At 45.1% G+C, this 15,204-nt stretch overlaps 1 protein-coding gene across 2 annotated transcripts in view; it reads right to left on the bottom strand.

Annotated features, from left to right (window-relative positions):
* CTDSP2 (CTD small phosphatase 2) overlaps positions 1 to 899 on the bottom strand; it is a 52,806-nt gene extending 51,907 nt beyond the window's left edge. The window contains exon 1 of one of the 2 annotated variants that reach the window (XM_032212114.1): positions 173 to 899. In XM_032212114.1, coding sequence (XP_032068005.1) covers positions 173 to 236 — 64 coding nt within the window. In that variant the 5' untranslated portion in view covers positions 237 to 899. The remainder of the gene's footprint in view (positions 1 to 172) is intronic. The other variant, XM_032212115.1, reaches the window with a different exon arrangement.
* Positions 900 to 15,204: the final 14,305 nt, after the last annotated feature.

Genomic DNA, 15,204 nt, shown 5'->3' with positions numbered 1-15,204 from the left:
TCAAGTAGTAGTGAACCACCCGCGCGCGCACTTTTTTTTAAACCGAGGCTGTTTTAAGTGGGGAGGGGGAAGAGAGGGGAGTCTCTTCCTCCCTCTCCCTCCCCCCCCCCCACGCCAGGACGGGTGGCCAGCTAGGAAGAAAACAAGTTTCCAACTTCAACTTCGCCCTTACCTTGTTTTGAAAAGACCAAGGCTTCGTCCCTCTGCACTTGGGTGATGATAGACCGGCTTTCCATCTAACAATCCCACAGACCCTGGGGATCCTTTAGTCCGGAGGAGGGAAATATCCGAGGAGGAGGAGGAGTGGGGACGGGGGGGGGGGAGAGGAAGCAAGAGAAGGAATGGGCGCGATGGAGAAGGGAGTCCGCCCCGTTCCTCCTTCAGTTGCAAAGCCGAGGAGTCAGCTCTTTGCAAAGGCAGAGATGTAGATGCTCCTCAGATCGGGTCCAACATGGAGAATCCAGGGCTGAAGCAAAGGTGCGGGGTGGGGGGGGGGCAACCCCACACACAATCTCTCTCTCGCACACACACGCAACACAACACACGCGCGGGCGCGAGGAAATGGGACACAGGAGGCGGTTTCCAGTCCTCTCCCTCCAGATCAACAACAAGCGAGCTCCGGATCCTTTTTGCGCTTCGCTTCCGCCCGGTGGGCTTCCCACGAATCGGGACCCAAAACGGACTCTCCGCCGTGCATATGGGCCCAAAACGGGGAGCGAAGCCGAGGAGGGTGGGGTGATGGGGGGTTGCAAGAAGCCCCGTTACTCTTGCAACCTTCGACGCTTTTGTTATTTTGTTACCACCAGCCCAGCGGCTCTCTTACACAGGGAGTAGCCTTGAAACCGCTCCAGCCTTTCCATTGGCTCAGAGCGAGAGGGAGAGAGAGCGAGCGAGGGGAGAGCGGAGGAGGCGAGGCTAAAAACTCTACTATGCGGTGTTTACCTAACAAACATTCCAGGCGCCGCCGGAGGAAAGAGAAGGGCAGGGGTGGCCACGCCCCTTTGGGGGCTGGCCGCCTTGTAGGACGACTGGCTTCTCCCGACAGGCACCGCTGGCGGGAGGGGAGGGGAGGGAGTTGGGGGCGGGGGAGGAGAGGAACTGAAGATTTTGAAGTTTATGTTCGGGAGGTTGCAACGCCCTCCGAGTGGAAGAAAATTTAAAAAAAAAAAATTAAATTACTGCAAGGAATGTTACAGCTCTCCAGGGAGAAGGAAAGTCGATCCTTCTGTTCCTCGGGTTACTGTAGACCCTGATACGTTCCTGGACTATATTTGGAGTAAAAGAAAAATTAAAAAGCAGACCAAGCGTACTACGTTGACGGGCCCGCCCAGTGGTTCTTAAAACTGCAGGTCGGCGCCTTCCCCGAGAATCTGGCCCTTTTTATTTAAAAAAAAAAAAAAGTTGAAAGTCGGTTCTAAATAAAACGAACAGGAAACGATGGCTCTGCTTTGCGAAGTCTCTTGTAAACCCACGATTAAAGTCGTCCCGTCTTGTAGTCTTGTTTGTTCTCGTGGATGTATCTGCCCTCTTTTTTTTTCCGGAAGGGGGGTGTATTTATAGACGGGGAAGCAGGCGGAACTCCGAAGAAGTTGGTAACTTTTATTAGATGAAAACCCTTACTACAATATATGCCATTTTTATATAATTCAGGCCCCCGCGTGCATTTTTACACCTCAGCCTTAACACGTTTCCCTGCTTGGTTTTAGAATGGTTAAAATAGCACTAGTCAATATTTCTGGTCGCATTTCTGTAACTTCTTATGTTCCACTAAAAACCCACCAGTTAGATTTGGGGAAAAAATAAAAGAGTTTTAAAAATTGCAAAGGATGTGATTGGTTGAAAAACCGACAAGTCTTAACTATTTGTCCTAAGAAAAAAAACCAAAGAAAGGCAGTAGGCAAACGGCATAGGCCCATTTGAGTGCTAATGTAGAATCAGCTAGTTGATCACTCTTCTCTTTCTTTTCGTCGCTGTTGACATTCAGCTCCAAAGCAAGCAGAGTTAACATTTGGTCAGAACTGAAATGAAACCTTATGATTCATATGAAGCTTTGTGTCCCCTAGTAAATACCACTCTGTATTTGGTATGTAAATACATACCATGTATCGCATTTGCTGTAACACATAGAACAGAGTCAAATTAACCTCAGAGAAGTGTAGAGGAAATGCTTTGGGGGGAAAAATGGCTGCTGTGCTGACCCTGTTACATAAGAACACCAAGGAGCATATTGCAGAGATTGTGGGTCCTCCTCTCCCTGCCTGGATTGTAGCCGTTGTTATTCCAGATCAGAGCCTTTCCCTGGCTTCATCTGTTGGAGGAGAGGAACTTTCAGGAAAAGGATCTGGAAAGAACTAATATAGGCACCATTGAAAAATAAAACTGCAATTTCCAACTTGTGGCTAAGGATATTGCATTTAGAGGGGCTAAACTGCAGTTTTCTGTTACATCTGAAATAAACTAGAATGCCAGTTTATGAACCGTAGTAATAGTTGTAGTGGAAGGAACGTGGTGGCTCAGTGGATAAGACCAGGGGTGAAATGCGCCTACCTTTGCTACTGGTTCAGTAGCAATGTGAGCACGTGCACACACGTGCAACCACTGTGCATTCGCAGTATCTCTACATGCGCAGAGCGTCAAAAAAGTAAGATAAGTTAACAGCGAGGGGGTGGAATCCGCTGTACCACACAATTTATATTAGTTAGAAAGCAGAAAATCCTGCTTTCTAGCTAATATAAATCATGTGGCACAGCTAATCATTGGAAAAACCAGTTCACACCAACCGGTTTCATTTATTTTACTACCAGTTCGGGCGAACCAGTAGCATTTTTACTACCGGTTCAGGCAAACCCGTCCAAACTGGTAATATATTACCCCTGACTAAGACACTGAGCTTATTGATCAGAAAGGTTGGCAGTTTGGTGGTTCGAATCCCTAGGGCCGTGTAACGAAGTGAGCTCCCATTACTTGTCCCAGCTTCTGTCAAACTAGCAGTTTGAAAGCATGTAAAAATGCAGGTAGAAAAATAGTAACAATAGCAATAGCAATAGCAGTAGACTTATATACCGCTTCATAGGCCTTTCAGGCCTCTCTAAGCGGTTTACAGAGAGTCAGCATATTGCCCCCAACAATCTGGGTCCTCATTTTACCCACCTCGGAAGGATGGAAGGCTGAGTCAACCCTGAGCCGGTGAGATTTGAACCGCTGACCTGCTGATCTAGCAGTAGCCTGCAGTGCTGCATTTAACCACTGTGCCACCTTGGCTCTTCAAGTAACCACTTTCGTGGGAAGGTAACAGCATTCCGTGCGCCTTCAGCGTTTAGTCATGCCGGCCATGGGACCATGGAGACGTTTTTGGACAACGCTGGCTCTTTGGCTTTGAAACGGAGATGAGCACCGCCCCCTAGAGTCGGGAAGACTAGCACATATATGTAAGGGGAACCTTTACCTTAATATCTGTAGAAAGTTGATTTAGATTACGACTAAGGCAGGACATATAAAGAGAGGAATAAAGGAATGTCAGAATTGCAGTAGATAGGCCTGAACCTTGATTTTATAAGCCAGAATCTTTACACCCCGCCCCCAAAGGACTTTATTTCAGCCTATGTCAGAACACGCTTCTTCTTTTGCAGCTGGATCTCCAAAATCTGCTTCTACCGTTCCATGGAAAAACATATGGCAGAGCTTGAACCTTGAATGCTGATGGTGTTCTTTGTGATGGGAAAGGAAGCAGCCCTAGCAATGAGGAAGTAGGTCCCCTAAAGATGCCTTTGTGGTTTAGACCAAAAGTCTCTTCGCCACAAAAACTAGCTACCTGCCTTGGAGGATATTCCACAAGCAGGTCATGTTCCTGGGACTAGGCCTTGCAGTGTGGAATCTGCCAAACAGGAATGGTTGTTTACATGCAGGGGTGAAATTCAGCAGATTCTGACCAGTTCTGGAGAAGCGGTAGTGGAAATTTTGAGTAGTTTGGAGAACCAGCAAATACCACCTCTGGCTGGCCCCAGAGTGGGGTGGGAATGGAGATTTTGCAATATCTTTCCCCCAGGAGTGGGGAGGGAATGTGGATTTTGCAGTATCCTTCTTCTGCCACACCCACCAAGCCATACCCGCAGAACCGGTAGTAAAAAAAAAATGAATTTCACTACTGTTTACATGCCTTTATACACACCTTTATTATGCCTTTGTGCCATTCCTCTGTAGTTAGTCCCATGATATGGCAGTCTAAACTAAAGCTACTCGTGCACACACCTTGCACGGATACAGAACATCCAGTGGTGGGTTCCGGATCCCGTTCCAACTAGTATGATTGGAAAGGGCCTGGTGCCGCCCACATGCGTTGTAGCTGCAAACGACGGTTCCGCAAGCCTCCACAACACTCCAGCTGCTCAGTGGAGCATCGCGCAGGCGCTGCACACGCCACGGGCGTGCACAGAAGCGTCGAAATCTTTCAACCACGGTAAGGAGCTTGGGCAGGCGGGTGAGCCCTCGGAGCACTGTACCGGAACGGTATCCGGTGCTCCGGGCAGGCTCGGTATGCCCGTACCGGGGCGTACCACCTGCAACCCACCGCTGGGAAGATCCTAACTTCAGTGACCAGAATCTTCAGAAGAAAGCAACTCTGAAATTCTGGAGAAATCTGATTGAGTCTATATAAAATTATTTCTGGTGGATCTATAACTAGATTCCCAGCGTTAGCCAAATCTAGCTTGCTGCAAGACATTATTACAGAATTAAACTATCAGCCTGGAAATTTATTTTAAATATAAAATCTCATACCTTTTCCACACACAAAATATACTCTTGAATAATATGAAGGGTTTTTTAGTGGGAGTGGGAGGAGTTTTTAACTGTTACAATTACAAGGCAATTGGTATATCTTTTTGATCTTCTGCAAATCAGGTCTACCAACAGATTTGATTTACTCTCTATCCTTACCAGGATAAACAATGATCTAATCCACGGGCGACCAGCCTTTTGGCTTGCCTGGGCTGCATTGAGTAAAGAGGGATTGTCTTGGGCTGCATATAAAATATATAGTATCGCTAAAAAATGCTAAAAATTACATAATAATGTTAAACGTTTATGATTTTGTGGGGCCACATTACTCGCTCTCCAGAGCTGCGTGAGGTCCATGGGTTGGACACTCCTAATCTAACGGAATCATTGATTTATTTCAGTGACTAGATTTCCACATTGCATGGTCTGTTTTTACCATGGTTTGTTGAACAAGTAACCTAGGATACTTCACAGCTAATTTCAAGCACCTACGCAAGCCAAAATTAAACACCGTTTTAGTTTAGTACAAGGTGTGAAGCTAGCTAGGTATAATGTCGTTTCCCATATTGCCAAATATTGTGTGTGCGCGTGCGCCTGTGTGAGAAAGAGGAAGTGAGAGACCAGCACAGAAATGTAAGAATATGTTTGGTCCACTGAAATGTCTCAGCAGGTGGCAGCACCTGGCTGATCATATCTGGGCTCCAAAGCTTAGAAGGCTTGAGCCTGAGTACTCCTGGGATGGGGGACCACCAAGGAATTCCGTGACACTATGCTAGACTGGGAAGTAAGTAATCCTCTAGGAAAAAATGGATTCGCAAAGTGAACTTCCAGATTATAGTCAAGAAAACTTAATCTCCATGTCAACAGGGGCAAGCATGACTTGAATAAGATTTTACCTTATTCAGGTAGTCCTTAACTTACAATAGTCCATTTATGTATAATTCATACAAAAGTTCTACTTCGTTTAAAGTTAGAAGGGCATTGAAAATGTTTTGCATAGCTATAGCTTGCCTTCAGGAGTTGTGGGGGCTCCATTACTAAAGCCTTCCAAAAAGAGACTGGACAACCATTTGTCTGAAATGGAATAAGGTCTCCTGCTCAAGCAGGGGTTGGACTGGAAGTCTTCCATGGTCCCTTCCAACTCTATTCTATGTTCCACGTTCAACAGAAATTTTGAGCTCAACTGTGGTTGTAATTCGAGGACTATCTCTATTCTAATATAGAATTTCCCCAAATGCTATTATATATATTTTTTATAAATTTCTCCTCCATTCAAGAGGAAAAATGTCTTCAATGCCTTTTTAATCATGGCTGCAAAGGAAGGCTTCCCATGCAAAGAGAGTGAACAATGTAAATCTAGGATGTTATGATGGATGAAATGGTGCTTACTCTCTGGCAAGTAAACAAAGAATTATTGGTCAAACTGCTTTTTATTTAGATGGATATTTGGGAGGAAAGTCCAACTTAGCTTTTATTTTTATTGTTTCCTGCTGTTCGCATGTTTTTCTTTCTTTAGTACACATGTAAATCTGTATCTTTTAAAAAACATTTTAAGTCAATATCACATCAAAGATAGTCTTAAGTCAGTTCCAAATGTTGTATTTTTAAAACAAGGTTTCTAAAACTGTACAAGTCTCTTAAGTTGTAAGGGTGATGGATTCATGAAATCAGCTAGCCTTGGAAGAGACTGACCAGAGTAAACATATCTAGGGTTGTGCTATATTGCCACTCAAATAAAATCAGACATAAATGTTTATTACCACTAGTTATAACTATGCTGCTATAAGCAAGAAATCCAGAAAAGAAAAATATTGAACCCCCTAAGTAAAGGTAGGGAAGCAGTGTCTCAGTGGCTAAGACACTGAGCTTGTCAATCAGAAATGCTGGCAGTTAGGTAGTTCGAATCCCTAGCGCCATTAACAGAGTGAGCTCCCATTACTTGTCCCAGCTTCTGCCAAACTAGCAGTCCGAAAGCATTTGAACAATGCAAGTAGAAAAATAGGGACGACCTTTGGTGGGAAAGTAACAGCGCTCCCTGCACCTTCAGCGTTTAGTCATGCCAGCCACATGACCATGGAGATATCTTCGGACAGCACTGGCTCTTTGGCTTTGAAACGTAGATGAGGGCCGCCCCCTAGAGTCAGGAATGACTAGCACATATGTGCGAGGGGAACCTTTACCTTTACCTTTAAGTAAACATTTGAATTATCCAAGGGGATGGAGGCGGGGGTAGGGCTCCACTGAAATTGCGATTGTTTTGCTAGGAAGACTAACTAGCCTGATTCTTGTTCCGGCATTGAGGTCACTGCTAGAGATGCTATGGAAGCAATGGAAGGTGATCATTCATACCTGTCCTTTTTACACCTACCTACCTATCTCTCTCTCTCTCCCTCCCTCCCTCCCTCCCTCTCTCTCTTTCTCCCCTGCACATCTGGTGCTGCTGGCCTTGGGCTAAATGGGACAATGGGGGTTTTCCCCTTTGGCAGGAGCCTCCCCCCCTGCCTTTGCCCTTTGGCCTCATTGTCAAGAACAGTTACCCTTCTAAAGCAGAGGAACTGGCCTGTGTGACCCTGGGGAGACACAGATGGGCTTGTCCAGGCCATCTGGAGAAGAATGAGTCACAGTAAGGAGCCCAACCGATCGCTTCTCCTCCTCCTCCTCCTCCTCCCCTGCCTCCTTGACCCCTGAAGAGTTCACCCTCTTCTTTTTGCCCGGACCCTTCTGTCTCACTTTATCCCGTCACAAAGCAAGGAGAGAGACTCTTTTCTTTTGTCTGGAGGGTAATGACAGCTTCCCTGCACTCCAGGGGTCCCTATGAGGAGCTTTGAAAGCTCGCTTGTGGTATTTTTCCCAAGTTCATGTGGTAAAAGAGATGATGCAAAATGCTAGCCGTCGGTATGTGTGCAACCATTGTTTTAGGACTGCCAACATAGACTTTTTCATTTTTTGGTATGGAGGAGAGGCTCTGCTTTGCGTTAAGGAGTTTAGAAGATGTGGATTCATTTCAGATTGGTTAACAATAAACTTGGGAAGGCAATTATGTGAATGTGATTATTGTGAATACAGATAGTGACAGCTAGTGAGAAATATGACCAAAGATCGTCAGTGAAGGGATGACCAGGCATGAATTACCGAGACCTGAGTGTGACGGTTGTGTGTGTGTGTGTGTGTGTGTGTTTTCCCCTCTCTAAGATGTGCTCAGCTGAGTTCCATGTGTGGCACCGGCCATGTCCCCAGGGTAGAGTTGGTGGCGTGGCAGTGGTTATCCAAGATACCTGGGAGGCATTTAAGGTTGCTGACCCTCAGATTGATGAGTACAAGACTCTATTCGTCAAGTTGGGCACTGTTGCTATTGTACCAGCTGTCTGCTGCATAGCAACCTTCCTGCCTGAGATCCTTGACCCCCTGAGTTGGTAGGTGGTGGAGTGCCCCAGGATTATGGTTCTTGGGGGATTTCGACTTGCCTTCTCTGGTTGCAGGGTCTCAGATAGCTCAGAGGCACATGGCTACCATGACAGCCATGAGCTTCTCCCAACACATCCAGGGCCTGATGCATATTAGAAGTTCATTCACCTGAGCTGCTTTTTTCTGCTGGAAGGATGGCAGGGTGCTCTGGAATTGGGGGAGATAGTTTCTCCCCTGTCATCATCAGATCACAACCTGGTGAGCCTTAGAGAGTGATCTGATGATGGCATCAGCCCAATGGTGGGATTCAAATAATTTAACAACCAGTTCTCTGCCTTAATAACCAGCCAGATAGGTGTGCCTCGGGGGTCATGTGACTGGGTGGGTGTGGCCAACTCAATGTCACGCAGATCGATGGGCACTTCGCTTTAGCTTTTACAATGTAAGAAGGGTTAGCTGGAGAGGCAGTTTCTATAAGCAGGGGAATAAAGATTAGCCTAGAAACAACACCAGAATGTTTCCTTCCTGCTTTCCTTATAGGATTAGCCCTGTAAAGTGAAAAAAAAAAAAAGGAGATTTATTGCAACAACTGCTCCGAATTGCTTAGAAAGTTAACAGCCGGTTCAACCGAATAGGTGCGAACTGGCTGAATCCCACCACTGCTTCAGCCAGGGCTGGATTTTCCTATAGGCTAACTAGGCTTCAGCCTAGGGCCTCAAGATCAAGAGGGGCCTACATTCAAATTGTTAGCAAAATTAAAATTACACTATTCTAAAAACAGTGAACACTAAGACACTGAACCGAAAATAAGGAGAAATTCTATGCATATGACTAATAAACAAACATAAAAATGTATTGGTTAAGATTGTTCCAGTGCCTCGGCAGTTGGGGAGCCCGCCCACGTTCCTGGCACCGGCGGTCGAGCAAGAGGCGTGGCCGCTCCCAGTAGCCGCCCCATCAACGCGGAGCCCACCAGCAGCCAGGCAGGTGAGGGCGAGGGGGCCGAGCTGGGCAGCTGAACGCAGCAGGGGAGGCGGCTGGCCTCGCTGCCTTTGCCGCAGAGCAGAGCTACCCTCCGTCGGGAGGCCAGCTATATATATTGATATATATTAATATATATCACAGTAATGATGTATTTTATTGTCCCTCATGCAATTTACAAACTTAAAAATGGGAGGTGAAAGGGCCTCATAAGTGGAATAGCCTAGGGCCTCTTTTCATCTAAATCTGGCCCTGGCTTCAGCCTTTCCACAAGAAAGCTGGACCTATTAGATCAAGCAGGAAACTGACGGACCCAATTGGATTTAAGAGGGAGCTTGGGATTGTAGTCTGACTGAACCTTGGAATGGGACAGGAGCTGTGGTTTTGGACCAGATTATGCCTGAGTGGCCTCTCTGCACCCCATGGTTCCCACAATCCTCCGTGGTATATGGACGAATTAAGGAAACTAAAGAGAGCCACATACCTACAGGACTAATGGAAAACAACAAGAAACAAAGATGATAGAACACAAGCTATGGCTGCTGTTGGAGCCTACCGCATGACCATGAGGGCAGCAGTAATTATTTCTCTGTCATTATTGCACCCACAGATAGTTGCCCAGCAGTCCTGTTTTGGATGACCCAGTCTTTTCTTCAAAGGAGTAATATTGGGATTCACCTACAGGGTTACTGTGAGGAATACGCAGCACATCTAGCAGACAAAGGCACTCATGTTTTTGCTACGTCGGACTCCAGCCTTTGGGCAGAACCGGTGAATGTTATGAGGGTTGAGTAGTACACAGTATGTCTAGTTTAATGAAATGAAGGACTAGGGGAGACATGATCACAGTGTTCCAATATCTCAGGGGTTGCCACAAAGAAGAGGGAGTCAAACTATTCTCCAAAGCACCTGAGGGCAGAACAAGAAGCAATGGGTGGAAACTAATCAAGGAGAGAAGCAACTTAGAACTGAGGAGAAACTTCCTGACAGTTAGAACAATTAATCAGTGGAACAGAATTTGCCTCCGGAAGTTGTGAATGCCCCCACACTGGAAGTCTTTAAGAAGATGTTGGATAGCCATTTGTCTGAAATGGTCTAGAGTTTCCTGCCTAAGCAGGGGGTTGGACTAGAAGACCTCCAAGGTCCCATACAACTTTGTTATTCTGTTCTGTTCTATTCCATATCGAAGAAATAGTGGAATAGAATCATTAAAGAAAAGATGGCCTGGAGGGGGGGGGGAGTTCAATCTAGTTGAATCTGAGGAAGTGGATAGGGCTACTGCTAGTTTGACCACTTTGTGTTGGATCCATACCCCCTCCCCCTCCAGCTGGTCAAGGCTGCCTGGGAGAGAACATGAGACTGAGTCTTGGTGATGATTAATTCTTCCTTGGAGGAAGGAGTAGTCCTCCAGTTCTTAAGGAGGTAATGGTATGTCCTTTCCTCAATTGTTGCTGTAAATTGAGGACTACTGTACTTGTACTTAGTTTTTTATGATTGTTCACCATCTACTTATAGAACACTGAATCACATCTTGTAGTCCAACCCCATGCTGATGGCAGGAGACCTTATGCCATCCCAGTCAAATGATTGTCCAGTTTTGTCTTTGAAAACCTCCAGTGATGGAACACCCACAACCCTAGGAGGCAAGCTATTCCATTGATTGTTCTCACTGTCAGAAAATTTATCCTAGGTTGGATCTCTCCTTAACAAGTTCCCACTCATTACTTGTCCTAGTGCTTTGGAGAATAAGTCAATCTCCACTTCACTGTGACAACCCCTCAAGTACTAGAAGACAGTTATCATGTCCCTCCTAATCCTTCTCTTTGATAAGCTAGATATTCCTAGGTCTCTCAACCATTCACATTTAAAATGGGTGGTTAATGATTTTGAACAAACAAATACCGTACATTCTGGTTTGACCTGGGTACTTGAGAGACCGCCTGCTGCCAATTACCTCCCAAAGACCCATTAGATCATACAGGGTTGGCCTCCTCCGGGTTCCGTCTACCAGCCAATGCCATCTGGCTACTACCCGGGGGAGGGCCTTCTCTGTGGCAGCTCCGGCCCTTTGGAACGAACTCCCCGCAGAGATTCGGACCCTCACCTCTCTCCAGGCCTTCCAAAAAGCCGTTAAAACCTGGCTGTGTCGGCAGGCCTGGGGTTGATGAGTTCCCTTCCCCTCTCGACCTGTGTGGCTGTTGGCTATTTTAATCGCTTGTATTGTACTTTCGTGTTCCCTTTCCCCCTTGAGTTGTTCGCCGCCCTGAGTCCCGCTGGGAATAGGGCGGCATATAAATAAAATAAATCGCAATCTCAATCTTTAAACGGTTAATGTCTTGGCATCTTGCTCCTTTCCAACATTATCTGTTTTTCCATCAAAATTGAGCTGTGATGTTTACATCAATAATTATTCTGGTCACCCCTTTTTGTTCTGCAGAACGTTTGATGGGGCAAGGAAATGGCAGCTGTGTGGTGAGTAGGATTCAGCTTTATCCTTGATGTAGCATGGAATCGCTTGCCAATGTATCACCTCAGTAATAGCCTCACAGAGCACTAAATTTCTCTGAGCTATGAAGGTCCTGTTTCTGTTTTATTCTGATTGTTATTATTTCTTCCATAAATTGATACCAGAGGTGGGATCTTACCAGTTTGACAACCGGTTCGCTGAGCTCACACACATACCTGACTCATTACTTCTGGTGAGGAAAACAGCTGAGGCGCAGCAATCCACTCTGCTGCGCCATCAGCTGGGCTTCGGAAAAGGAAATATAGGTGAGTATAGTACAGAAGCAGGCGGGCGGGTGGGCCCACTTCAAAGTTGGAGCAAACAGGTTAGTTCCCAGCTGATAGTCAGAGCTACCAGTTCGCCCGAATCAGTAGAATCCCACCCCTGATTGATACCCAACTTTTATCCACAAGAAGTGTAGTAAGCTTCTAGTTCCTTGACTGGAGCTTCTTTAAAGCTTTGCATGACACCATTCAATGACACTTATACATCCAGTTCCATTCTCTTCTCCCAAGTTCCAGCACAGGGGTAAACCCACTCAAGAAAGAAAACTCCAAAAGCAGACATGCAGATTAAGGGGCATCTTGATAAACAACAGCCAATTCTTGAAAGCAAGGGAGAAGGTTATCTGAGAAGCAAGTTTAGTCTTCTGTCAATATTGCTCTGTGTAACTTTTGCTTTCCTCCCCATAAAAAATGAATGGCTGTTTATTCTTATGAGGAAGATATACTCCATGTAGGAACATTGCCTTCCATTTCTGAAATTATAAATTTGACCACCAGTCATACAGACATCAAGGAGGGATGGAGGTTCACATACACATGTAAAAAAGCACAAACGTTTTGTGTTTTCTGAACATCTAAACATCTTCAAAGTTTTTGTGAGTGCAAGCCCTGCTGTGCAGATCATAGTGGTTATATTACCAGAAATGGAAAAAAAATACATTTTGTTTTTTTAAAAAGAAGGACATAAATTGCAAGACATCTGATTCTAGTTAGTTCTGTTTCTGAGAAGAAAACATTGTGTTTGTATATATATTTAGTACTTTACATTCTGCAGCTCCTGGACAAGAGGGAGGTGGGGTGGGAAAGACCAATATTACTGTTGTTTTAATAGCAGCAGCACAGTTGAAACGAGCACGTTGTGTTCCAGCCGTACATGTTTGTAACACATCCGTTACGAGGCGTGCACACACACACTCAAGCATACTTGCATAACAAAATGCACTCTAGGGCTGTCTAGGTTAAAGAGGCCCACTGAGAATGTTTGGCCAGGACCTCTGTTACCAAATCCTGCAGCTGGCACTGAGGCCCACAACAGGAATCTACTATTTTCAGTAGACATTAAAAGAGGCAGCTGGACTTCATAAGCTCACAATTGACATGGCTGAACTGAGTTGGTCTGGTCTTGGAGAATCAATGGGAAAGCATTGCAAAAGGCAAGCTTTTTCCTTGCAGGGCAAGAATGGGTTTCCATCTCAAGCAAGAAGGTCTAAGCTAGACCTTAACTTCAATTCCCGTAACTGTCAGCCTCCCTTAAATCAATTTTGAAATCTTGAAATCAATTTTGAAAATGTAAACTGCGCCACAGTTGGAGGGCACCAGGTTGGGTTATGAGGTTGATGAATGGCAACAATTAGATACCATGTGTTCCCGAAAATAAGGCAGAGTCTTATTTTCTTTTGACCCCTGAAATAAGCACTTGGCCTTATTTTCAGGGGGGTCTGATTATTGTTGAGGTGCAGGAGGCGGCAAGCACGGTCACCTCATGGCTGCTGCTGTGTTGCAATATTTTTGTGGGAAGGCTTATTTTAGTGCATGCACTCAAAAGCCCAATTAGGCTTATTATCCGGGGATGTCTTATTTTTGGGAAAACAGGGTAATGTTTTCAAATGTTCAAAACACTCATATGATGGGGTGGGGAGAAATTCTGACTGATGTTTTAATACGGTCTGTGTCATTTAATATGTTGCCAGTCTGGATGTCTTTGGAAGCTATTTGGGAACTTCAGGAAGTCCCAAATCAGGTGTGATCCCATTCTCCTACACCCTGACATCTTCACATGCATTAACTATCTTAATTTGAGGTTACCGCAATAGCATTTTGACTTATATACCACTTCATAGTGCTTTTATAGTCCTCTCTGAGAGGTTTACAAAGTCAGCCTATTCCCCCAACAATCTGGCTCTTCATTTTATTCACCTCGGAAGGATGGAAGGCTGAATCAATCTTGAGTCCGTCACGATTGAATTCCAGGCTGTGGGCAGAGTTAGGCTGCAATACTATACTGCACTTTAACCAACTGCGCCACCGGGTCTTTGGGAGCACATCTGCAGCTGGCTAGGTAAGGCTGCACTGTCTGTATGCTTACATAGTTCGGGGCAATATGCTGATCCTGAAAGCCGCTTAGAGAGGGCTGTGAAGCAGTATATAAGTCTAAGTAGTATTGCTATTAGATGATGGAATATACCCTTCCACATTTGACAAGTTGCTGCTCAACTCAATTTGGAGGATTGCATCTCTTGGAGGCCTTTAATTTTACATGAACCTGCCTGTGTTAATAGTCATCGTCTCGGTTCCTCTCTGGACATCCTTTTCGGCAGTGATAACCGAGAAAAGAGTTTTTGCTGTGTGATCTCCTTCTGTAGTAGATCTCTCTTCAGAGGTCCCATCTTTCTGGACATGGTACCAGCAGTCAGAAGACACTGTATGTGTTGTGTTGTCTAGTCTATCCTTAATTAACAATCACAAGTGGTGGGAAAATATAAATCAACTGCAAATGGAAAACAATCTTCAGCTCCTCCTTTCCCCTAAAATTCTGTAAATGAGCAATTGTATAATACAAATCTAACTTGGAGACGCCCTAGAGATTTAGCTGTAAATCCCACCTTCAGTTGGATCTACCTTGATTTAGGGAGTTCTTGCTGCACTGAGACACAAACCAATAATTTTCAGATTTGTGTACCTGAATCCCAACCATGAGAAAAATAAAGAATTAAAGTAAAGGAATTCAGCAATTCCAGACAAGAAACCACCTAAGGAATGTTCAGAGATATCCAGGATTTCCTCTCCCAGCGCTCTAATTGGTTCAACCAACTGCAGAAACCTTGAGAGGAATGGATGCCTGCCCTTTTCTATTGAAGAAGAACTGTAGTCCAATGTAGAGGAGATGCTTTACACAACCAAACATAAATGAATGTGCAAATTATGATTAGAGTCAAGGAAGACTCAATGGTGCACTAGCTTAAAATCTAGGTTCAATTACAGATGGTCTCAATTTATAACCATTCATTTAGCAATCCTTCAATGTTACAATGGCACTGGAAAAAGTGACTTATGGCCGGTCCTTACACTTATAACCACAACAGCATCTCCACTGTCACGTGATCAAAATTTGGGTGGTTGGCAACCAGTGTGTATTTTAAACCAGTTGCAGCCTCCCGGGTCATGTGATTGCCACTCGTGACCTTCCCAGCTGACTTCTGACATGCAAACTCAATGGGGGAAGCCAATTTGCTTAATGACTATGTGATTCAC

Source organism: Thamnophis elegans, chromosome 2 (assembly GCF_009769535.1).
Source record: "Thamnophis elegans isolate rThaEle1 chromosome 2, rThaEle1.pri, whole genome shotgun sequence".
Classification (NCBI taxonomy): domain Eukaryota; kingdom Metazoa; phylum Chordata; class Lepidosauria; order Squamata; family Colubridae; genus Thamnophis; species Thamnophis elegans.
This window is presented reverse-complemented; position numbering and strand designations above follow the sequence as displayed.